The sequence below is a fragment of the Phasianus colchicus genome, chromosome 19 (assembly GCF_987193195.1).
Source record: "Phasianus colchicus chromosome 19, bPhaCol1.hap1.1, whole genome shotgun sequence".
Lineage (NCBI taxonomy): Eukaryota > Metazoa > Chordata > Aves > Galliformes > Phasianidae > Phasianus > Phasianus colchicus.
The window spans coordinates 6,822,547-6,845,934 of record NC_143454.1 but is presented as its reverse complement, the minus strand read 5'-3'; the positions used below and the strand labels follow the sequence as shown (position 1 = coordinate 6,845,934).

General features: G+C 37.8%; 1 protein-coding gene and 1 long non-coding RNA gene across 6 annotated transcripts in view; one reads left to right on the top strand and one right to left on the bottom strand.

Moving 5' to 3' along the window:
- CDK5RAP2 (CDK5 regulatory subunit associated protein 2) overlaps positions 1 to 23,388 on the top strand; it is a 73,011-nt gene that overhangs the window by 1,469 nt on the left and 48,154 nt on the right. For 3 of the 4 annotated variants that reach the window (XM_031601594.2, XM_031601593.2, XM_090121441.1), the window contains 12 exons: positions 36 to 103; positions 4,284 to 4,394; positions 5,436 to 5,512; positions 6,545 to 6,668; positions 8,683 to 8,834; positions 10,839 to 10,998; positions 12,323 to 12,376; positions 12,812 to 12,931; positions 13,551 to 13,643; positions 15,309 to 15,527; positions 20,012 to 20,182; positions 21,038 to 21,211. In XM_031601594.2, the coding sequence (XP_031457454.2) occupies positions 36 to 103; positions 4,284 to 4,394; positions 5,436 to 5,512; positions 6,545 to 6,668; positions 8,683 to 8,834; positions 10,839 to 10,998; positions 12,323 to 12,376; positions 12,812 to 12,931; positions 13,551 to 13,643; positions 15,309 to 15,527; positions 20,012 to 20,182; positions 21,038 to 21,211 (1,523 nt within the window). Of the gene's footprint in view, positions 1 to 35; positions 104 to 4,283; positions 4,395 to 5,435; positions 5,513 to 6,032; positions 6,160 to 6,544; positions 6,669 to 8,682; positions 8,835 to 10,838; positions 10,999 to 12,322; positions 12,377 to 12,811; positions 12,932 to 13,550; positions 13,644 to 15,308; positions 15,528 to 20,011; positions 20,183 to 21,037; positions 21,212 to 23,388 lie in introns of those variants that run through there. The other variant, XM_031601595.2, reaches the window with a different exon arrangement.
- Positions 120 to 6,061, bottom strand: LOC116234185 (uncharacterized). 2 transcript variants are annotated; one of them, XR_016458915.1, is made up of 4 exons: positions 6,007 to 6,061; positions 4,706 to 5,102; positions 4,151 to 4,295; positions 120 to 3,926 (listed from the first exon to the last, which is right to left on the bottom strand). It is a non-coding gene; the product is annotated as an uncharacterized LOC116234185 (long non-coding RNA). The 2 variants fall into 2 exon arrangements; XR_016458914.1 differs by lacking the exon at positions 6,007 to 6,061 and having other exon boundaries at positions 4,706 to 5,389.

Here is a 23,388-nt window from a genome sequence, read left to right as displayed (position 1 = left end):
TCTGTCTGAACTCGTTCTGTCTCTTCAATGTCCAGGATTACCAGATGTGGCAGAAGACACAGTCTCACCAATCAGAGCTCGGACCATGAAGGACTATGAAAATGTAAGCAGGCTTTTAATGTAAAACTTAGTGACAGAGTTATGTCTGAGGTAATTCTGATATGCTGGCTGTGGATTGGGCATTTTGTTTATGTCACAGGTGTGATCTGTAGCTATTTGTGCTGTCAATTTCCATCTCTCTGCCTTCGAAACTGAAGGCAAAATATTGCTGTAAGGCAGACTAGCCAGCTGCTGCTCTTAAGTTGTGAAACAGAAATTGGCACCATCTGCTCAGAAGTGGATGCAATCGCCGGAAACATGAGAGCGTAGTTTGCAAGTCTGCAATTGATTCCTTGTATTTCAAGGAAGCATCAAACTTATCTTCATTTATACCTTGTAGGATTTTGTGTTCGCTGACTGTTGCGTGGTGTCTTGTGCGCTTATGGACAAGCCTTTGTTGTGAAAGGTCTTCTATCCTTGTGACAGTGCTGTAAATAAAACTGGTTTTGGTGCTTACTGGAATACAGAGGAAATCATCAGATGCTTTTAAAGTGTCAACTGCATTGAATAAACTGTTTAAGTTACGAGCTAATTGTTTATGGCTGCTGAGTGACTCTGTTTGGGTACAGCAGGACAACACTTCCGTAGAATTTTTTATGTCGTTTAGCTCAAGTTTTTATGATTGCTTTACATCTTGTGGCTTGCTGTCTACAGGATGTGTCACATGTTGGTGGTTTTTAGTGTGCTTCTTACTGCCACTGTTACCCTTTGTTGCACTGCTAAGTCTGAAATGAGCTTTTTGTCTGAACTCTTTCAGTTTTTCTTATTTTCCTCTGAGGAGAGAGCTGTGCTCTTTGTTTAGGAGTTAAGGCTTGTTTTGGAAAGTCTCAGTAAATAACGTTTCTTACTGTTTCTAGTTCACTTCCTTTTATTTTGGAATATTGTCTGGGGTAGGACTCTGCTTTGGCATTAGTATGTGCTTAAAGTCTTGTACTTTGTCTTACTGCATAAGACCTCAGTGTAGAATATTCATTCTGCAAATGGTTTACTCTCAGCAGCATCCATTTTCACAAGAGAAAATGTTGTAGAAGGAAAAATCTGTTGTTGGTTATGTGTGATGGAGGAGTTCTGTTTTCCTTTTGGAGCAGGCAGAAGAATTGATGTCGTGCCTTTTGTCTCTGGCCCGTGGTCTGTATTGCTGAGATGTATTAGAGATGAGCTATGTCAGCCTGGGCCTCGTATGGAAGAGGAAAGACTTCCTGGTGTGTACAGACCCCTTCTGTTAAGCTAAGCTGTGGGATTTCTTGGAGGTCTTTGTGCTTGCTAACAGTACCAGAATGCTCAAAAATCTCTTAAAGTAATGGCAGAAAAATGTAGTAAAGGGTAATTAAGTACACTGGAGTTTCTGCTCTTTTTGAGATTGCAGGTAGCTGGAAGGCTAAATGTGAGAAAGGGAGCATTCACTTTTTTGTCCTTGTACTGTTTACTTAGCATCTAGAAGCTGTTAGATGTGCTTGGACTGACATCATAAGCCTGCTCTTATCCTGCCTTAAAACAAATCTGAGTTAACATGTTAAAGGCAGATACGATTCCTGATAGCTCCTGCCTGGAGATGTGTGTGTGTGTGTGTGTGTGTGTGTGTGTGTACATACACATATATGCATTTGCTGATCTTTGGGCTATGTTTGCTCAGGCCGTGAGAAGAAAATGAAGGAAGAGTGGGAAAGAATTTGGAAGGAAAGAGTGGAAGAACTTGCCTTGTGGTTTGGAGAGACCAGGATGGATGTGTTGACCCTTTAAAGGGGGCAATGGGTGGACCTATGTGGGAGAGGTCCCTTTTATGTTAAGATCTGGGGAATGTACAAAGGCAGATAATCCTGGAGGTGTTTATGATGTGTCCTGGAGAAGGGGAAAACGCCAGTGACTTCAAATATGATTACATGGGCAAAAATGAAAGACTTCATTAATTGAGGACCTTGTTATGATTTATTAGATGCTCATGAGTAGAGTTATTGGTAGCAAGTTAGGGTACTTAGTAATTGTCTGTATGTGGTTCTTTGTATTTTTGTGTGTGTGGCTTTATTTTTATTTATTTATTGTTATTGTCTTCCTAAACCCATTCAGAATTGTGCTGTCTTGTAAAATGGCCTCTGCTGGCAAAAACTGTGCGTGAAACCACAGCTCCTGTTGACAGATGCTGCTTTGCATAAAAATGGCTCTGTGCAGACTTGGAGAGGAGCTGAGCTGAGCTGGGGAAGTGGTATTTGCTGCCATGGTGTCTGTGGTGTGTAATTTTCCATGCAGTGTATTACATTTCCCTCTGTTTTCGTGAAGTCTTTACTGTTTCTTCTCTTTTGTTCTTAAGTACAGACATGACAATGTATAAAGGTGTTAAGAGTGGGTCTGTAAGTGCAGAAGGAAGGCAAGAGAGTTGTCATGAAGGTTCCTTTGCAATGTGAACTTGTTCATATTTTATTGGTTGCTTTTTATTAAGCTATAACTTTTAGTTGTTACCTGCTCAAATTCACTTTGCTCGAGGGAACTGAATGTCAGAGGGAACACTTATTTCACTTCTTCATTTCTAATGGTACAGTATGTTTGCTTGCCTTTCATTTCTAATGGTTCAGTATGCTTAAGCTTTTTGGTTTAATTCTGTTGCCACAGAAATGCATGAGAATAGGGTTAAGGAACGCTGAGATCTGAAATTGTTTTGTTTGTGTTTTTTTTTTTTTAAGCTCAGATCTGTAGTGATATGAAGCGTAGCAGAAGTCCAGCTCTTATAACTTCACTCTTTGATGCTTGGGCTTTTTCTGAATATTTTTCTGATGGCTTTAAAAACAAATAGAACTGCAAGGTGTGCTCACATTTGTTGCAAACAGTGCTCAATTTTCGGGAGTAAAGCTGAGTAAGATGTGAAAGACAACTCTACAGCCTTGCTTCCCTGAAGAAATCATTAATTTTTGTTTATTCCAAACAAGGACTTCAGTTTTGAGCAGCACTCTGTGAGGTGATTCAGAACACGAAGTTGCATTATCTTAATGCTCACATCCATCCGAATGCTGAATACTCCTTCCAGTTCCTCCAGATGCCTCGTGATCCTCAGGAGGTGTGCTTTAAGCAGTCACCACTTCTGCAGTTACAGTTGATGTTGCTGTTTGTGGTCATTGGGTTGGAAGCGTAGGGATACAAAAAGGAGGGAAGGAATTAATCTTTGCATTGCTGCTGCTGCTGAAGACAGCTGCTGCAGGATGTGTGGATGGGCCACAGAGCTGTTACAGTCCTCTGGATTTCTTGTTGCTTGGCTGATGCTTGCTTGTGGATAATAAAGGGGCACCTTGCTAGGCAGAGATTGCTACACTGGAATAGAATGTGAATGGAAGTGGTGAGAGGAGATACAGAAATGAGTCTTCCTAGGCTTACACAAGCTGAGTATTATAAAAATTGCATTGATAATAATTTTTACAAGTGGTACTATGCTGTTCTGGAAAAGCCTACATAAATGTTTTATTAGGAGCTCTGTAGCATATTAGATTTCCTTTTGCTGAGAGCATCTGACAGGGGTCACGAGGCTTATTTGAATGAATGTTTTATTCTTGGCCTCTTAAACCATTTCAGAGGGAAACTCTTTTTAATGAAACCATCAACTGTGTTACTGCTTCTGCTAGTGCAAAAATCATAAGTCCTGAAGGACATGTAGGAGAAGCCGTTATTCTTTGAAAAGAAAAAAAAAAGTGCTATGAAACTTATAGGAGTGGATAAAGATTTTATTGGTAGTTGGTTTGGCTCTGCTGCCTTGTGTGCCTGTGGCTTTTCCTCCCATGAATGATGCTCCCATCCCTGAGGAAATACTTCTGTTTCAACATATCTCTTCAGATTTTGCTTAAACTCTGTAGAGTGGGAAAAAAGTCCTTTTTTTAGTCTGTAAATATTCTTTTGGGTTTTCTTATGAAGTCAGACAATGTTTTAGTTCTTAGAGGAACTAAGAGCACTGTGTGACAGCATGCTATGCTTATTAAACAATACTCTTCTATAATTATGATTTCAGTGCCAAAGTATCAGAGTTTTAAGGACTAAAAATAAACATATGTATGCACACACATGCATGTCTCACCATGTTGGTTGGATTCTATCTCAGTAATTGTCTTTCACAGTGGAGAGCAAAACTAAGTGGATGCAGTTCTCGCTGTTTGTTTTCCTTGATTTGAAACTCCTGATGTAGTTGGCTCCTTTTCTTTCTTTCACAGCAAATCTCTGATCTGAAAAAAGAGAACTTCAACCTGAAGCTTCGTATATACTTCCAGGAAATGCGAATACAGCAGAAGTTTGATGGTCCCACAGAAGATATGTACAAAATTGTATGTGCTTAGAATATCATAAGATAATTATGCATCTCTGAAGAGTTTGTTTAATGGGAAAGCTGCCTGTTTTACTCCTGAATCTCTCAGCTGGAACTCTCAGTATGACTATCCTATTCTGACCTCTGACTGTTCACTGGAGGAGTCTGCTTCCTTTCTAGCAGTTCTTTAATGATATTTCACCAGCTCTGTGGCAGCCTGCTTGTCAAAGAAGCAACCTTTCCAGTCTATGTGGAGCAGTTCCTTCTGAAGCATGTAGATGTAGTTGTATTTGGGTTGTGTATAGCTTCTTGAATTATTGCTCTACGTACCTCTAAATCAGGAATTCATCTGTTTGGTTCCTTTCTAAGTTTATAGAAGAGAAGGTGAGGCTTGGTTTTCTTATTTAAGTTTGACGAAGGATTTGAGTCTATGCATTCATGGGACAAGCATTTACTTTTTTGTCTGCATTCTACAAGGCATTCATTTTGGTAATGCAGTGGCATTTTTAGTCTCCTCTGTAATGGAATGGAAACTTTAGTTTTTCTTGGTGGTTGTCACAGTAGTTAAGTGCATAACTGCCTAGCTAGGTCATGGTTTCAACTGAATATTGTTAATTGGTCTATTCTGGTCTTCTACTGTATTCTGGCTTGTCTCGTAATGGCTAACATATTGAAAATTCTGTCAACTTGTGTGCCAGGCAGTTCTTGTACGATGTGTTTTCCCAGGCTGGAAGAAAATCATTTTAAAATGATTAAAAGCCTCAATAATTGGTATAACCAGACTTTAAAAAGAATATCACTAGAAATTATAGCTTCCAAGCTCTAGTAACTCCCAAGTTGATTTGCACCACTTCCCATTATAGCTCAGCATACACATATGTGCATAAACTTGCTTGAATACAGTGGTCCTAAATGCTTGACCCTTGTAAAATGTGCTTTCATAAGTTGAAATTGCTATGCTGATCTTATCCCTGTGATAGTTTATTTGCTGTTCTAAGCAAAACTAATCTATATGGTGACCTCTGAGTTCTCTGCAGATGCTTTCATTCTTATGTTCTAGAACATCGAGCTGAAAGTTGAGATAGAAAGTCTGAAGCGTGATCTGCAAGAGAGAGAGAAACTCCTCATCAAGGCCTCGTAAGTACCAGTATATTAAAACTGTGTGTTATTTAAGACTTCCAAATTCTTGCTTCTGTTTGTATGTGTTTTTTCCTGATGCTTCTGGAACACGAGGAGTGCAACGTAGCATTTTAGTGTTTAGTATTTTAAAGTTTTTCTAGAAATTGTCCCTTGTGATGCTGGATTGACATTTTTGTTCTTACACGCAATGATGTTGTCACAGAGTAACTTATGCAGTGGAATGAAGTAAATATTTTTTTCAGATAAATGCAACTCCCTGGTTGAGAACGGGTTAGCATTCCTATTAGCATAGCTTGTATAATAACTCCCTGTAGAGTTGTTTCCTTCTAGATATCAGTTTCAAAATGAATCCAAGCTGGCAGTGACAGCTAATGACTGCTACACAGGCCTCAGTTGCAATGAAATTTTCTTTGTGGCTGACATTACGTGGCATTGAGTTGTTGCTAATTATTTTTTTCAGTAGTTTGGAGTTCCAAGTAGATCCTGCAGACCTGATTAATTTTCATTTGTAGCTGTAAGAAAGTTTCACTGGACTTTGAATGGAACCTTGTGTGAGTTCATAATAGAACACGGAATTTAGAGTGAAATCATAAACAAGTGCTCATCCTTTGCTTAGTGAGGAAGTATGAGAGAAGAAGGAGCTGGTAAGGAATTACTAATTACTAACAAAGTGATTAGGAGAGGTATCTGCAGCTACGCATCTTCAGTTTATTCCAGTGTTGTTGCTTGTAGGTAACACAGCTCTATTGGAGGCTTGATACTTTACTTGAAAGCTTTAAAAATATGCAAGAAATAGTAACTATTTTTCTTTGTGTGCTCATTCATTGTGACAAGGCTTGTACATCAAGCAGAGACTATACCACCAAAATTGTTACGTACTGTGTAGATGTTTGTATTTTCGCCTTACAGTGACAAGCAGGTACAGATAAAGATAGAAGAAACTTCTCTGTAATCTATCAGCTGCTTTCACTAAAACATTTTCTATTTTGATATGCAATGGGATTTCGATTATATATTATGGCCTTTCAGAAAGGCAGTTGAAAGCCTGGCCCAGGGTGGTGATGCTGAAATACAGCGTGTGAAAGAGGAGGCACAAAAGAAGTTACAAGAAATGGAAGGAATCTTGACTGGCAGAATAAACCTTCTGGAGGAGGTGAGTGCCTAAAACAGAATGAATAGTTAGATATCTGTATTTTGTACTATTATCTGAGATTTGATACTGTGATAGGTCTGTATTTTCAAAATTGCTTCAGCTTTCATGGAGAAATAGCTAGTGCAAATGCAGGAGGAGAAGAAAAGAGGGGAAAACCAAAACAAACAGTGAAAGGGAAAGTACCATTAGCTACTCTTAAAGCACTGAATAGGAGGATAGCAATTCTTCAGGAAATTCCTACCTTTGGATGCTATTTGGATATGTTCATAACAGACCTTTAAGTCTTGAGTTCCAGTGAGAGCTTTGTTTCCAGAGCTGCAATCTCTGTTTAGAGGAAGAGGGGCTGCATTTTGGACACTTTTTCTGGTAAGGTCTCAGCTTCACAAATAGCTGAAACCACTCTGTAAGAGCTCCTGTCATGTAGTTGACACAGTTTATTCCTGTATTTATTTCTGAGCCATTGCTGATATCTTAACAGGGGAATTGCTTCGTGTTTTTCTTGTTTTGTAGTGTATAGGCACCACAAGGAAAAGAATTCTCTGTATGAATAACATGCTTCCTCAGAAGCAAGGAGACTTTTCTTCCTTGTAAAGAACAAATCAGATATTGAATGGCCTGTGCTGGAAATGTTTAAGCTCTATAAATAAACTCATAATTGTTTTGCATCACTGAGTGGGTATACTTAGGTAAAGGATTATGTAACTGCATCTTTTGAGAGAATAGAGATCTGGTGCTCTTTTGTGAGTAAATAAATAGGACAAGGATAAGCTCCAGTGTTTGCTTTTCTGTCTCTAAAGAATGATTTGGTCATAGAAGATATTGGTAGCAGTCTCATAATGCTATTTTATATCAGATTAAGCAATGAGCTCCTTCAGAGCTGAGCTATGGGGATTCACCACGACCTTTTCTTTAGCAGAACTGGGTTTCTCAAAGCATTTCTTGTGCTATTGCTGAGGTAGGAAATATCCCAAATTACTTACTGTAAAACAAAATGATTGATCAGACTGACATTTCCTAAATCTGACGTGTAGAGTAGCAGATATTATCTCACAGTGCTATAATATTTTCTGTAGCCTGAAGGTAGGGTTGGCCTCTGACATGAATTTTATTATGCTGGTGAATGTAAATACTGCAGAGCAGTATTAGTCTCTTGCTCATGTAATGCTGTATAGCTACACAGATCCAGGTATGGATTTCCATTGGAATTTTTGACTGAAAGACAAGTGCTGATAGGGAGGAGAGAGGAGCAGTGAATTCTAGTGGAGAAGGGTTTTTTCTTCACACCCCATTCCTCAAGAGATCATCTTTGGAGGGGAGGGGATTACTTGTTAGGCTTCAGGGAGGCTGATAGATCGTAGAAAGCAAAACTCAGTGAGCACAGCAGGGAAGCTTACCGCAGAAAAATGAAGATCTGAAACAAATGTTATATGACAGGCTGCTTTTGTGCATTTTTGTTTTGTTGGTGGCTTTTTGTTCCCCGGCCCAGTGAGCCGGATCACTAGAAGTTAACTGGAACATCTGGGTGTTTCCTCTATTTCTGTTGTTGTCCAAAGGAAACATAACTTTATCAATGCTTAATCAATCATCTTGGAGTTCCAGTTAGCTACAGTGAGGCTGTGAATATTGATTTTTATCCCTGATTGAATAAAACCTCCTTTAATTTCTTTAATTTCCGTCTGTTTCTTACAGTGGTGGGAGGATAGTGGGGTAGAGTTGAATTATTTTAAAGCATATTATCATAGCTAAATCGAAAGCCATAGCACAGGGGCACTTGTTTCTGTTGTTGGGTAGGGAATTTGATTTGCTACTTTGAAATGAACTTCCCATCTTTATGTACCACAGAAAATTGATTAACCTGAACTTTTCATGTCTGTATTTTCAAGAAGTGTTTGCAAAGCGCTTGAGATAATTAGTGTGTGTTTGGTAAAGACTCTTCAGTGCATGAAAAACTTCTGTGAGCATTTTGTTCTTGTAGGCATCAAAATGATCTTCTTTTAAATTATTTTAACTACAGAATCTTAAGGCTGCCCAAGAAGAGGTGGAGAAAGCCATTGCAATGGCAGAGAAGGAGAAAGCATTGAGAATTGTTGCTGAGCAGAGACTTTCTTCACTTACAAATGCTCCTGCAAAGGATCTGGATATGATTTCAGGAGCTGAGAAGGACAGGTCAGAACACTTGCTGGTGATATTTCTAACCATGTAGAAGTTCTTTTACTGTTGAAGTGCAAAGAGTCAGCATGGGTATAGACTGTAATGATTTGATCCTTCCCTGAGATAGATGAGTATTACTAGACATCCTATTAGCTTGTAAATGAGTGCAGCAACCAGTTTACATGTTGCATGACAGCAAAATCTTTAAAAGATGTCTGAAAGTGTAACAGAATCAATGTGCATGTGACATGGTGTCCTGCTTTAAAGCTTTTTTTGTAACTGCTGTCTTACCTTCTGCTTCCTGCTTTTGTGCCAGTGCTTAAGTAGAGATTCACTCTTATATCTGTGTTCACTTGCAGCTTTCATAGTGTTTTCATGCACTTCAGTCTTGGTGTATCTGTTGAGGTTGGTAAAAATCTAATGGGAAAAGGAAAATGTTTGAGCTTTATGGCTTTGATTATGCTTTGCATAGCATTGGTTTTGCTTTGTTTGGCAGGTAGTTGAAAAGGTGCTTGAGTTGTTCTTCAGACAGAGAGATGTGTACAGTCAGATCTCAACACTTGGAGAACTGATTTTATTTGTTTTTTAAATACATTTAGGATAAAATACGTGTCTCGTTAACCTAGTAAAGTTTTGATAGCTTGGGTATGTAAGCCTGGGGAGGAAATGAGAAGAATGTTATAATTTGTAATGCTTTGGAGTATCCTTTCCTGTCCTTTTCTGACTGAACCCTGAAGTTAGCTTCTGATTCACTGCGTAATTGGTCTGCCCTGGTAACGGTAAGGTATGTTGGCCTGAGGCTTTCATTTATCAATTTAATAATACAGTTGGACCAAAGCAAGGTTTGTAGTGTTTTTCAGACAGCTTTTATGTAAACATACAGATTGAAAACTGCCAATCTGAACTCCTGCAGTATCATAATTTGATGAAATCGTTCTTACTGCACATTAAATGATACTGCAGTGATTGTAACTTGGCTGTTAGGCAGTCTTGTTCCCTTTCCCTTTATCTTCCCTGTCCTCTTTCAGTCTCTTAGACCTCTCTGTGTACACGGTTGCTCTCCTGAGTGATATGAGCTGAAGGAGTGTGTTACAAAAGCAATCCCTTTCTGATGTACTTCAGTTTCCAGCTCTAGAGCTTGTGTGAAAACAGTGCTTCAGGTGTGGGAAGAAATTGTCAGTACTGAATCACTGAAATGAAGGCTGCATGGAGTAAGGAACTCTTCTGGTGATCTGTACTGGCAGGATTTCCTATCAGTTTATGCTGACATATCTAAGTATTTGCAGGATCAGAAAAACGGTGCTGATGGAAGAAGGCATTTGACTCCTTGAAGTGAACAAAGTACTAACGTGCAACACTTTAAACTTGTCTGAGAGTAGCACATAGGGAGTTCATGCTGTATTAAAAAGATCCTTTCACCATCTGGGTTGCAAAACACTAAGGAGATCACAGCTGGCATCTTATGCCAGAAAGTTTTCAGGTATAACCCTTACGTCTGTCAAAAAATGGTAGCACTGATTTTAATTGGTTTAAAGATTAGAGGTGCTGAGATGTGTATCTGACTGATGGAGGTAGCCATGAGCTAATTCTGAGGGGGTTGTGTGGAACTAGGATCAACTTTAGCCACAAATACAAGTGATGGTACCTGAGGAACCCCTTCATAATGGTACGTAATGATGTGTGCTAGGAAGTGGAATGCATTGATAAGCTTTTGTGTATAGGATAAAGGGAACAAAATGTTGAAGGTTTAAGCATTTATGTTTAAAATAGTTCTGGAGGAAAGGAAAAATGAGTGCTTTGCAGATAGCTCAAACTTGTTTGTTGCTTGCTTCAAGTGGATGGCAGCTTTTCTAGTTTCTCTGGAGGAGGAGGGGGTTGTGGAAAGAAAGGCTTCCTCAAGTTTTACAAGTATTGTCTGGAGTCTTCAGCTAGGAAAGCTGCCTGTAAGATGTACTGCAATAACTGTAGAGTTGCTGGTAGATCATGCAAGATTAATATGAAAAAATCTTATAATTGTAGACTTATAGAGCAACTGAATCTGTCTTTGAAAAGTAAAGAAGCTGTAATTCAACATCTTGAAGAAGAAAACTCTCAGAGTGGACCTGGCGATGGGAACTTAGCAGAAAAAATTGAAGAACTTACCATTGCTTTGAGACATGAAAAAGATAGTGAGATAGAGGTGAGGAAACTGTTTCAACTGTTATACAGAGTAAATCTCACCTGGTCTGGGATTCTCAAGTTTTTGAGCATGGCAGTGTGTGAGTGACTTAATAATACAAAATCCTTCTCCACAGTTATTCCTTTCTCCCTTCTTCATCCCCTAAACATTCACTGTTTATACTGTGTTTTGGCAGCCAGTATTCATTGTTACCAGCCATGCTTATCATTCTTTCAAAGAGAGATCATTTCCCTCTACTTTATAGTTGTTTTATCATAGATACTGTGTAATTGCTTTACAGAAGTTTGTATTTTTAAAAAAAGCTAAATGTTACTGGATCCCCACCAGCAGATGTCAGAACTATTACAGTACTGTAAGTTAAGAGTGTGACCTGAGAGTTCGTTTTAGGAAGATATTTCTGTAGTCTTATTTGGAGAATAAGCTTTATTAAAGGAGATAAGTGTTAAAAAAATTGTCATGAAATAAAGTGAAAGCATTGCAGTTAGCTTACAAAAAGTTCCAAGAATCGTAATTGTATTTCTATTGTCTCTTTAAGAGGAAAACAGATACCTTGACAGCTTAAAGGCAGGAATAAGTCTGAAGCCTTGCATTACCTGGTTGTTTGCTTTTCCATTTGTTACTCACACTAACAAAACGGAAAGAAAAAAAGAAATTATGGAGGCTGTTGTGCTTCTGAGAAAGATTCATCTCTTTTGTTTTGGGACTTCATAACAGCACAGAAACACCTTTTTGTTTCTGTCAGGAATAGATGTGAGCTTTCTTCAACTGAACTGAATTAAAACTTCACTTCTGGGTCTTACTGGAGTGAAATCAATGAAGAACTATCCTAGATTCACAAGATTATTTTGTGTCAAGGTGAAAGCAGAGTCATCTTTAATCATTTCAAAGCAAGTGAATAGACTGTATCATCCTTTTGGGCTATAGTGCTAGAGGAAGGAAGTTGAATGTGTTTGGTGCACAGCTCCATTTTCATGTAGGATTATTCCTCTTTAAAAACCAATCTTCCCCAAAGAAAAGCGCTAATTAAAATCTCCTGTGTTAAAAGGATCCTGCTGACATAGCTAAGTCTCATAAAAATGCACTCTTATTAGCTTACCAAGTAGAATTGTCCTGTCTCTCATTGAAGAACACTGTTTTCTTTCATACTGTGCCCAGATACATCTATAGGCTACCAGGAAGCAACTATGCATTCCTGCCTAAATGCTGACTGTAGTGCAGTTCTGAGACACATATGGAGTGTTTTTCCTCAGAGTTTTTTTTTAGTTTTAATGCTTAATGTGTTGCTTCTGTGTTTAGAATCAGTGTACCTGTTTTCTTTTTATAGGCTATTAAGATGGAACTTAAAAATGAGAGAAATTCTTTTGGAAAAAAAATCCAGGTAAATCCTAGTTGTCTTTCTGTATTTTTTTGCTGCATGCACTGTGTGCTGGGATATCTTCTGTTATACATTCATAACGTTCATAAATATGGAGAAGTCTTGGCTAGAATAGTAGTAAAGCAACTCCTATGGTTAATTCTTTTTTTTAGGTGGCAGGAAGGAGCCCCTTGTTTTTGAAGCAATTCTCAGTGTAGCTGAAAGGCACTCTCATTAAATATTAAAGCTCTATGGCTGGTACTCATGGCCAGCACATGATTAGGTTTCTTTTACTATTATTCCAGGCTTATCTTTAAGATGATGACTTGCATTTGGGATGTATTTAATATTAGTAATTTGAATTATAAGATATAAGAACTTACAGACTATACTTATTAATCTGCTGCTACAGCATCTCTTAGTAAGAAGTTAATGCAACTTGCACATAATCTAATTTAGTCTCTAGAAGAAGAGTTGCAAGAGAGAGAAAATGAGCTTGCTGTTGAAAAGAAGAATGGCTTGAAAAGGGATAAAACCATTCAAGGGCTAACTGTTGCACTAAAAGCAAAGGAAAAAGAGGTATGATGGCTATGATCTTGCTGGTTTTTAGATCCATTGCTGAATGTATGTGCATGATGTGTGTGTGTCAGGGATTGTTTTCTCTCCCTTTAACCGTTTAGGAAGCTTCTAGTAGATTCTAAATTGCTCCTGTCATGCATGTAAGCAGTTCTCTTTGTTATCTATAGCTTTGGGCCTTCAGCTGGAGGGGGGAGGAAAAAGGTATTTAACTGATGCTTTCTCCCTTAAGAACTTAGAGGAAAAATGATTTCATTTAAACACTGCTGTTTATCAGCTCTGAGAGCCACTTAAAAGGTATGAGAAGTATTTTTTTTGTTGTTGAGTAAGTAGAGCTGTCATAAAAAAAGGTGAAATAGTAGGTCAGTGTCAGACGAAATTCGAATTTTATGTAATAAAGGGAAGTGGTTAACTTGAGTGATAGGCAGTCTAGTGACTAGGGTGTGAGGCAAGAGTTTCTTTATGTGAGATTTATTATGATGTATTTGATGCTTTTGTTCTTAAAAAATCTTTGTTTTGCGTAGTTGGCTGGATGGATAATGAGGTGGTGGGATGGCTATTACTGAGTCGCCATCCCTTGAAAATAACTTTCTATGTGGTGTTCATTTTACTTTACTTAAAGAATGAAGAACTTGCTTCTGAAATTGAAGCTCTCAATGCTTTGTTGGCTAAGGCAAGAGAGGCAACTCATCAAGCACACATCCAAAAATTCAAGGTAAGCAAGCGGTTAATGTGGCTTTCCCTTTCCCTGCACCTTCCTTCTCTGTATTTCCACATAACATATATTACTTTATGCCTTTGAAAGTAAAGGATTGGAAAGTAGTTCAAAGAATTGGTTTTTTTTTGAATGTTTATTTTTTATGTAACAAATTTTGCCCAAGGTAATTGTTTAAATGATTGGATCTTAGGATATCAGACTTCTTGGTTCATTTTCTTCTTCTGTAACAACTGAGAACTAAGTAAGAAATATGTAGAAGCACAATGAGTTGAAGATAAAGGTGCAATTACGTTTGGAATTGAGATTATATTGAGTTCTCTGAATCAAATGTTTGTTGTTCTTCAAAAACTGCAGTAACAGTTCACCCTTCCACATCAGCAGAGTTAAAAAAAGGACTTGAGATACTTGTTTGTATTTGTATTTCTTTATATAATCAATGTCAAGCCACTGTTTAAAAAAGACATCTTGCTGCAACATCAGTTTCACTTACTTTTGTATGTGCAAGGGAGAGAAGACTGTGATGGTAACCTATGTGTAATATGTAAAACAGGAGGAAGTAAAAAATTCTCTTTTAAAACTGACCACATCATGTGTACCAGCTAATCTTAAACAGAAGCCTAGTGAAAGGTAGACTTGCTACTTTCAGTAATTAGTATTAATGGCAGTAACGACTCCCATTAGGGTAATTGTTCATCATTTGCTCTCAAATCAGTGGAAATAGAAGAGGTTGATGTGTTTGCTTCTGCAGTGTTTACCTAAGCTTTGTAACTGTATTGGGTTTTGATTTCAGTATCTAATTGAAATAGCAGTGTTTAGTTCTCATAAAGCACCTCCATTTTTTTTTTCCAAAAGAGGTTTATTTCACATAAACCAGAATTTACGTGTACAAGTATGTCCTGTGTTGTTTCTGAGCCACTTTGTCCTCTGTGTGAAATTGTAGTGTTTTTTTTGCTGTTTAATACCACACAAGTACAGCTTTATGAAATATTAGTCTAATTTTTTAACCCTTTTGTTTTTGAGCTTGATTACTTTTGAGTTCTGGGTTTAAAAAATGTGCAACTAATTCTTCCTACCCACAGAACCCATATTGCACAGTGTGTGACAGGGCAGGCCTTCCTCCTCATTACTCTGCTCCTTAGCTACAAACTTGAGTTGAGGGCAGTTCTCTGTGAGCAGATCATAACCTCAGCTCCTGCCACCTGTGTTGTGAACTTTCAGGAGGCCTGTTGGAACATAATGTGATAAGGAAGAAATCACACTTGCTATTTTATATGCAATATATGTGTATGATTTGATAACTTCCTGGCCTAGTCTGGATTCAAACTGACCCCCAGATAGAGATTTTATGTAATGAGAGCTTTGGGAACCAATAATAATACAGTCTCATTTGTGCTGTGGATTCCTTTGCACACCAGCCTTCATCTAATTCTTACTTATCTAAGACTTTGTTTTATGTTAGATGTCACTGAAAGCTTTGTTATGTAGGATACCTGAGACAATTTTTATAATGTTGCCATGTTATTTGGGTAACTCATTTCACTGGATTTTGGTACCAGAAATTTAAAGTGGTAGAAAGAATACATGTGGGGAAAGTAACAGCAGTAAAACTTGCAGGTTGTACGAAGTACCTGTATAGGCTTTGACTGCTGCTTTATGTTTCAGGGTGCTGAGGATTATCAAGCCCTCCTGATGGAAAAAGAGACCCTATTGGCAGAGCTGCGTTCTGAAAACCTCACAAAGGATGCTGAGAACCGTAAACTGCAACGGAGGATTAAAAGGACTGATCAAGAGCTAAATGATCTGAATTTAGAAAGAGAGAAAATGGAGAAGGAGCTGGATGAAGCACAGCTGCAGAAGAACAGAAGTGACAAAACCATTAATGTTATTATCATTTTTTTTTTCCTTCATTTCATTAGGTTTAGAAATACTATGTTTGCTTGTTACTACCATATCCTTTTCTAACAAATTTGAATTTTCAACTGATGCTTTTTTGGAAAGGCAAATGTATTTGCTCAGTGTTCAGAAGAACGTGGCCAGGAAGACCAAGGAAAATTCTGGCACTTAGTCTGCGCAGAAAAGTATTTTTTAAATCTTACTTTGATAGCCTTGGTTAAATCATAGCTAAAATGCTTAGCCTTTATACGCAGTAAATGGTAGCTGTTTGCTTCAATTTTCTGATTGCAGTCTGAACATGCCTGACACAGAATGTATGTATTATTTCTGCCGTATTTACCATGTTACATGTCCCCTTTGTCTTAAATTGCAGTATACGTAAGTTCTAATGCAGTGCAAGAGTAAGAAGCCTGTTGTTGCAGCCTGAAACTTCAGCTTGCTTTTCAGTGTCATAGCTTGGTCACTGTAAGGGCTGTATAACTAATAGCAATTTTTGCTTGTAAAATCCCCAAACCACAACTTGCTATATATATATAAGAAAAAAGGTGTATCTGTTCCTTAATTTTACTTAATATTCTCTTTAGGGCTTTCTTGAAATGAGGGTAGATGTCTAGATAGGCTCTTCTTCCAACATGCACACTTCATGCAATAAAGTGAATAACTGGGCTTACTCTTTTCTTCCTTTTGAAAAAAGGATGCATGTTCTGCTGAGTGCAGACATTAAGTACTTCTCTCCTTTCTTGCCATGCAGATTTTTCTTTCCTAAGGGCAGCACCTGCATGATGGGTAGACTCCTCCTGCCTGGTTGCAAAGGCTGATAGTTTTCAGTTAAAACTTAGCCTCTTTCTACCTTAAATAACATAAAAGATCAAATGAGCTTGTACTTCTTTAGTTTATATTTTGTCCTAATTACTGAATAAGGACTTAATTAAATATAGTGTGTAGATGTAGAAATTGCTGCCCTTGCAATATCACTTAAAACCAGTAGAGGGATCTCTTTACCTACAAAGGAATAAGATCTTTTTCCCCCCAGCCTGCTGTATTTATTTAACTTACAGTTTTGGTTGATTGTCAGCTGTGGTTAGGCTCCTGTCACACAGTCTTTATCTTTGCTATGCTTTGAAATTTCTTCTGGGTGTTGAGGTTAAGGGGAGAAGGAACAGATAGCTTCCATCAGTAAAACAGCCACAAAGAACACATTTTATTGATTTAAGTATTTTGTCTTTAACTGTCTTCTCTATTCAGAATCTTTTTTCATCTTTAAGGGGAGCTAGAATATAAATCTGTACGGGAAAAGCACGAAAAATAGGACTGAGTAGGGATTTGCCAGGGGATTCAAAGTTACCGGTATTACAGAAATCTATTTGACTCCATTATGTCCAAGTTTTTCATGTAAATGACTAGTTCCTTGGGGAAAAGCATTCCTGTCAAAAGATGAGCAGTCTTATAAAAATTATATCCCTAACCTATTTCCTACTCCTTGCAGAACAGCTGCTTCAATTTCAGAGTTGCTAGTACGTTTGGATAGAGCAAGACTGCCTGTGAAATGTTGCCCATTAAGTAGTAGATATGTGGGAGTAAAAAAATATGCTGTGATATTTCGCTGTTTGACAAATAGGAAACCACTTCAGTGATCTGATGCAAACCTCTTATGAGACAGCCCTAAAAATCCTATTCTGTTTATGCCCTGAGTTACCTATTTATCAGTGTTTCTACTCTGTTATGACCGTTCTTGCTAGCTTTATTCTAAGCTGTCCTACCTCTTCCTCTCACCCAGGGAAGGTTTTGGTGACTTTTACCTACAGTTATTGAGGTAATGGCAGTTTTTTTCATATATCTATTTGAAACAAAAAAGAGGGCAGATGGAGGGGAGGAAGGGGAAGAAGTACCTCCCTCTGGATGAGATTCTTCTGGCTGGAGGTGATTTGGGCATTACTGTCCTGCAACAGAAGATGCTTAAGCTGAGTTAAGACTGCTGCATGTGAGCTGATCATCTGAATGGCCCACAGTATGACTCTTCTGAAGCAGCACATGTTCTTGACCATTGTCCCTGGCACCGTGGGTTGGATGTTCCAGCTTTTCTTTGTGTCAACTTAAAAACTCTTTTAGTTCAGAGCTTTCCAGAAGCTGCTGTTGAGTTCTGCATCGCTTTAGATTCTTGAAACAAGAAACTTTGGGCATTTATTCTTCCATACTACTGATGAGGAGTAAACATCGCCATGTTCTACTTGTGTCTGCCATCTTGGCACATATATAACATCAAGTTTCTCTTGATCAAAGCCTCTGTCCAGCCTCAGATCATTCAAGCACTTTAACCATTGTCTCTCCAGACCTATATATAGACAATTAGAGTATACTTGCTAGTTGCTCGTATTTGTTCACTTGTTTAGGAAGTGCACAACTCACTAGGTAGAATTTATTATGGAGTCTTCCTGCATGTAAGTTAGGCTGAGGGGGAGGTTTTGTAGCTTCATGACTTAATTATCCACCAGTCTGCTCCCCATCTGATGAGGGGGTGGCATCTGCACCAGTCTTTGACGTTATTGTGTTTCACATTCATTTTTCTTAGTTCAACTATCATTAATCATAGGAAAGTCTCTTGGGGAGAAAGGTTGGCAGAAGGAATAGCAAAGTTTATGCTCTGAGAACGTAGGTACTATATTATCCTTGCAACTCAATGTATAGAAACCAGCAGATTTTCTCCAAGACAATTTGAGTGGTCAATGAGTTCAAGCAACCTGCTATAGTGATGGATAGTTTTGTGTGTTACAGAATTCCATCTCATGCAAAGAAAATAACTTTCAATCTTAACTTGGAGGAGGATTTAAGGGAATATTGGAGGCAGAAACACTGGAGGCAAACTCTCACAGGCCTTTCCATTTCCTGCAATAATGTGTATTACCAGTCCAGCTCTTTCCCTAAATCTAGCCTTAGTATATGTGCTGCTTTAAAGGTAGAAACATAACTTCTGTGCCTGACAAGTGTTGTACCTTGAAAAGTCTGAGGCTAGGTTATAGGAAGTGTAGTACTATTATTGCCAACAGCATGTTTTCCATCTATACACATCTGCATTTTCTCTTAAAAATCTATTTATGGTCTTCATAAAGAGAAACCACAGAGTAATAATTTCTTGAAGTTCCAGGACAAATCACAAGTGTCCCTTTAAAATTTACTTACTGACTTCTGATACACTAGCTCAAAGATGACATAAAAATGAAAAGGAGTCAACTTTGCAATGCATCATGAAAGTCATAGTGTTACAATTAGCCCTTTACTTCCAGTTCATGTGTAGGTGATGTGATCCACTTGAAGATTTCAGTAGCTGAAAGCCAGAAGGCTCTGCAATAGTCAGACCTTATACTACTTCAACTACACTACAGTTTGTAGTTAGTAACAATGAAATGGAAACATATTTCAGTTAGTGCATATTTACAAAATTTGGAACTGATGCTGTAGTTCTCAGCAGTTCTTAGGCAAACAAGAAGTTATTTTGGTGATGAAAAAATTATTAGTTTTGCAGAACTAAGTGTGTAAGTTTACCCATTCTTTGAAACAAAACAACGTTTGATGAGGGTTTTGGGGAGCTATTAGGAATGTCTTAGCTGATTCCTGATAATGAAGCTAAAATTAAGCAAGTAAACCAAAACAAGTTGCAAATGACAATTTGTATTTAATGTGCAAAACAGACATAAAGCAGGGAAGTAGTAAAGTGGTGCTAAAGATTTGATGTGAACCTGCATGAAGCAAGGTAATTAAGTTAAAAAAAAGAGCATAAAGCAGTTTGTAAAGAGAATGCAATTAAAGTGTCACTAATAGTATTTCCCTGTACCTAGGATAAGAAAACTATTGAATTTTAAATCCCAGTGGAGGTAAAAGTGAAGTTTATAGGTGACTACCAGATGTGCAAACTATTTAAAGGGCTTATGATGCTCCGCAAATGGGCCCTTTTTGGAAATAAAAGGAGAACAAATTAATTTGAAGATGTGGGCTCTGTTACCCCATTCTTTGTGTCTGAGGAGAAGTTTAGCATAAAAACAGTGTGGAAGTGGCACAACTCATCTTGGAGCTGCTGGAGGGGAAAAGAGCAAATGACAAACTGAATCAGCCATAAACATTTTTTTCGGATTCCAATCAAAAGAATAAGCAGACTCAGAAGTGAATGTTGTGACAGTAGCAACATGCATGTGTGTGTTATTCACAACAGCTTTGGTGTCCGTTCATTCAGTGTGAAAAGCATTTAAACTAGAACAGTCTAGATTTTTAAAAAGCATTGCTGGTACCTTATCTAAAAGTTGTCTTGAACTATATTAATAGGTATTAAGAGAGAGCTGTAGACTTCAGTACGTTCACCAGAACATGCAGTGAAAAGTGTAATCTAAAGTAATAGACATTTAAGCTATTAATGTGATTTGTCAGTCTTGAACTTTTATTAAAATCGATTTGCTAAATATTCAGTTTCATTTTTTTTGTAGGATCTTAGAAATCAAGTAGAGAAATTACATGGTGAAATGGCTGAGAAAGAAAAAGCTGTTGAACATCATTACAATATTCTTTTGAGCGAAAGCAATCAGAAGTTGCAGAGCCAAGAACTACTTATCAAGCAACTAACAGACAACGTCAGTCAAAAGGATCTATTGCTTCAGGTAGGTAGACCTGAGTCAAAATGAAAAATGTGGAGTTATCATTTGATTTTGTATGAGGAATGATTACAAAGTCCGGTTTGTATTTGGATTTGCTGTTGATTTTGATGATAATCCTTCACTTCTTATAATACTGTATTTGCAGAATGGACATGTAATTGTGGGGATCTGTGCCATTAAATAGATTTCTTACTGGGGTTATATTAAACACTTGGACAGAGGGGGGAAAATGCTTTTCTAATATTTATACAGAATTTTCACTGCTGTGATAAGATACTTAAAGGCTTTGCAGTGCCTGTGATTTACAATTTGTGCAGAGACCAGAGAAAGTAGAAGTTGAGGAATAGGTATAGACAGTGAAATGTTTTATCTTTCTTTTTTTTGGGGGGGAGGGAAGAGCCAACTCCAAACAAAGTGTGTGAGATAGTAGCTGCCTGAGTGTTTAAAGTCTTGCTCAAAGCTTTTATAGCTGGAGGTACGATCCTGGACAGTACTGATGGCACTCAACCAGCACTGTGACAACTAGTAATTGAGGTTGCTCTGCACCAAAGTGTATGCATAAATACTGCTGAGTTTTCAGATTTAATCAGCATTTTTTCTTTTTTCTTTTTTTTTATTTTTAATTTTTGTTAGCATTTAAAGGATTGAATAGCTGGCTGAAGCTTTTGTTTCTTTTTTTCTTTTTTTCTTTTTTTTTTTTCATTTCTGTTTTGCTGTGTTGAGCTTCTCATTCGTAAGATTTATAAAGAACATGCTGGATCATCCTTGGTTATTTCCTCAGTTTTGTTTCTGTGTATATTTTGCACTATAAAACCAGAGTGAGTTTTGCCAAAACGTCTCATTGTTTTCTTTTGTTAGAAATCTGATGAAACAATTAAAGAAAAGGAAGCAGAATTGCAAGAGCTGCTGAATAAGTACAAGAACCTTCTAAGAGACAATCAAGAACTTGAGCTGAAAAATGAGGGCTTGGTGAAGGAAAAATATGCTGCACAGTCTGAACAGTCAGTCATCAGGATAGTCAGGGAGTTAGAGGTGAGTTTCACATAACTCTGATCATTTGCAGATAAATACTTTGACATGAAATTAATGACAGTTTTCCTTTTGTCTTCATGCTTGTGGATTTGTATGCATTGTAATCCATCCATGTAGCAAGGGGCAGCTTTTCTTTCAGACCTGTACCATTTCGGTCTGTAACAAAATGATAACAATGACTTTATTAGTAGTTGAGTTATTATTTTTAGATTGCTTGAAATGTTTTGCAAGCCTATGATTGTGATGCTCTTGATTTGGCATTAAAACTGTATATAGAATTGTGCACTGATGAGCTTATAAACTTGACTCTTGAAAAGTGCATAAAATAATTTGTCTGCCTACCATACACACGTAGAGTTTTGTGGTCATTAGGGTATGGATACTTCTGTGAATAGGGAAGTATCTCTGCTACTGAAGAGCAGTACAAAGGAGAACTTGTTCCCTCCTAGTAGGAAAGGGGCAGGATTAAACATATGTAATGAATACAAAAGAGAAGGGGACCTTGAGTATAAGAAAAAAGGGGTTTAGGTGTTAAGATGTGTCTAGAACGAGGATTTAAAGCAAAAGAAAAAAGGATATGGTATAAAAATATGTTTAAAAAATGGTAAATGATATATGCCCTTTTTTTTGTTTGGTGCCATGAACTGAGGACTGTTGATACCTGAAACACCAGATCAGAATTCAAAGTCTCAAAATATAGATATAGTTACATTTTCCCCCCTTTATTTTGGCACAAGCCAAAAGGAAAAATCAAGGACTGACAAGAAGTTTTTGAATCACTTGCTGACTCCATCATTACATTGTTTATTGTTGTGTCCAGATTAGTGGAGAAAGAAGTTTCTTTTAGAGATATGTTCCATTTCTTGTCTTTATTGTATCACTTGCAATATAGTCTGTTAAGATCTCCAAAAGGATTATGCAAAGCAGCAAGAACCAGACTGGTACTTTCTTATGGTGGAGAAAGCTATTTCATTTCTTTAATAATAAATTGGTCATTAATGACATTTTCTTGAGGATATTTAAAATGAAAAGAGCCAGTGGCAAAGGAAACATGAGTACTACGTGTACTGTCACATTCTGAATACACTAGTGATGGAATGTTTAATATGTTAGGGACTGGACTATTAAATAAGGAAGGTGCAAACACAGTCTGAGACACGAGTTATTTGACAAGCACAGAGTTAAGGAGCTGCATCACTGTTGGCCAGGATACCAACAAAGAGTGTAACAAAGTATGAATGAATGTGCATACAGAGAAAATAAGGTCTGTGGAAGGTTATGTAGAAGTTTTACCTCTGTAAAACAAACTGCAATGTGTGCATGTACCTTCTGTAATGAAGGGACCTAGTAGTGATGGAAAATCACATAGAATTAATACAAATCCAACAGTGATTTTCTTTTGGACAGCCCACTTCAGGTACAGGTGTATAACCAGGAAAGAGAACAGTGGCAAGTGAAGCCATGCATGGTAATGACCCAGTACCCACCTGCTAATCACAACCTATTCTGTATTGCTGGTTCACTTAGTGATTGTGAACAATACCTAATCACAACCCTTTGTCCTCTCTGCTCAACCTCTGTGTAAGATATCACCTCTAAGAACCCCTTTTGGCATATTAATCATAAGTTTTTGGACACAGATTATCCAGAGCTCTGCTCTCATTGGCTGCTTTAGACTCTTTGATGACTTTGCAGTGCTGCACCAACTCTCAGCAAATGCACAGTGGGATCCTCCCCACCAGAGAGAACAGAAACCGAGCTCTTCTGGCCTCACTGATCTCTAAAGTTGAAGAAACGGAATTGAGAGATGCAGAACTTTCTCTCTTTCATCATACCTTTTTACTTTATTTTAATGTAATGATAAATTTTAAAGCAACCAACATCCAAAGCTCTGCTGGGTGCCTTGGCCAGGCCGGGGAAGATAAATGACAGTTTCCAATTAAAGTTTGGATTCTTGAGCCACTGTTACAGACTAGAGAGAGCAGGGGAGGGAGGGAGTGTGCGAGAGCACTGCTGATGAGGTTAGTCATGCAACTGCTGACTCTGGTATCTGTGAAGTCTTGGAATTAAGTATTTTTTACAGCAAGGAATTTAGAAGTGCAGTGGACTCATACAATTTTGAAAACTGTAGATGATTTTGTGCTTAATGCTGCTCTCACTACCAATAACTCCTTTAC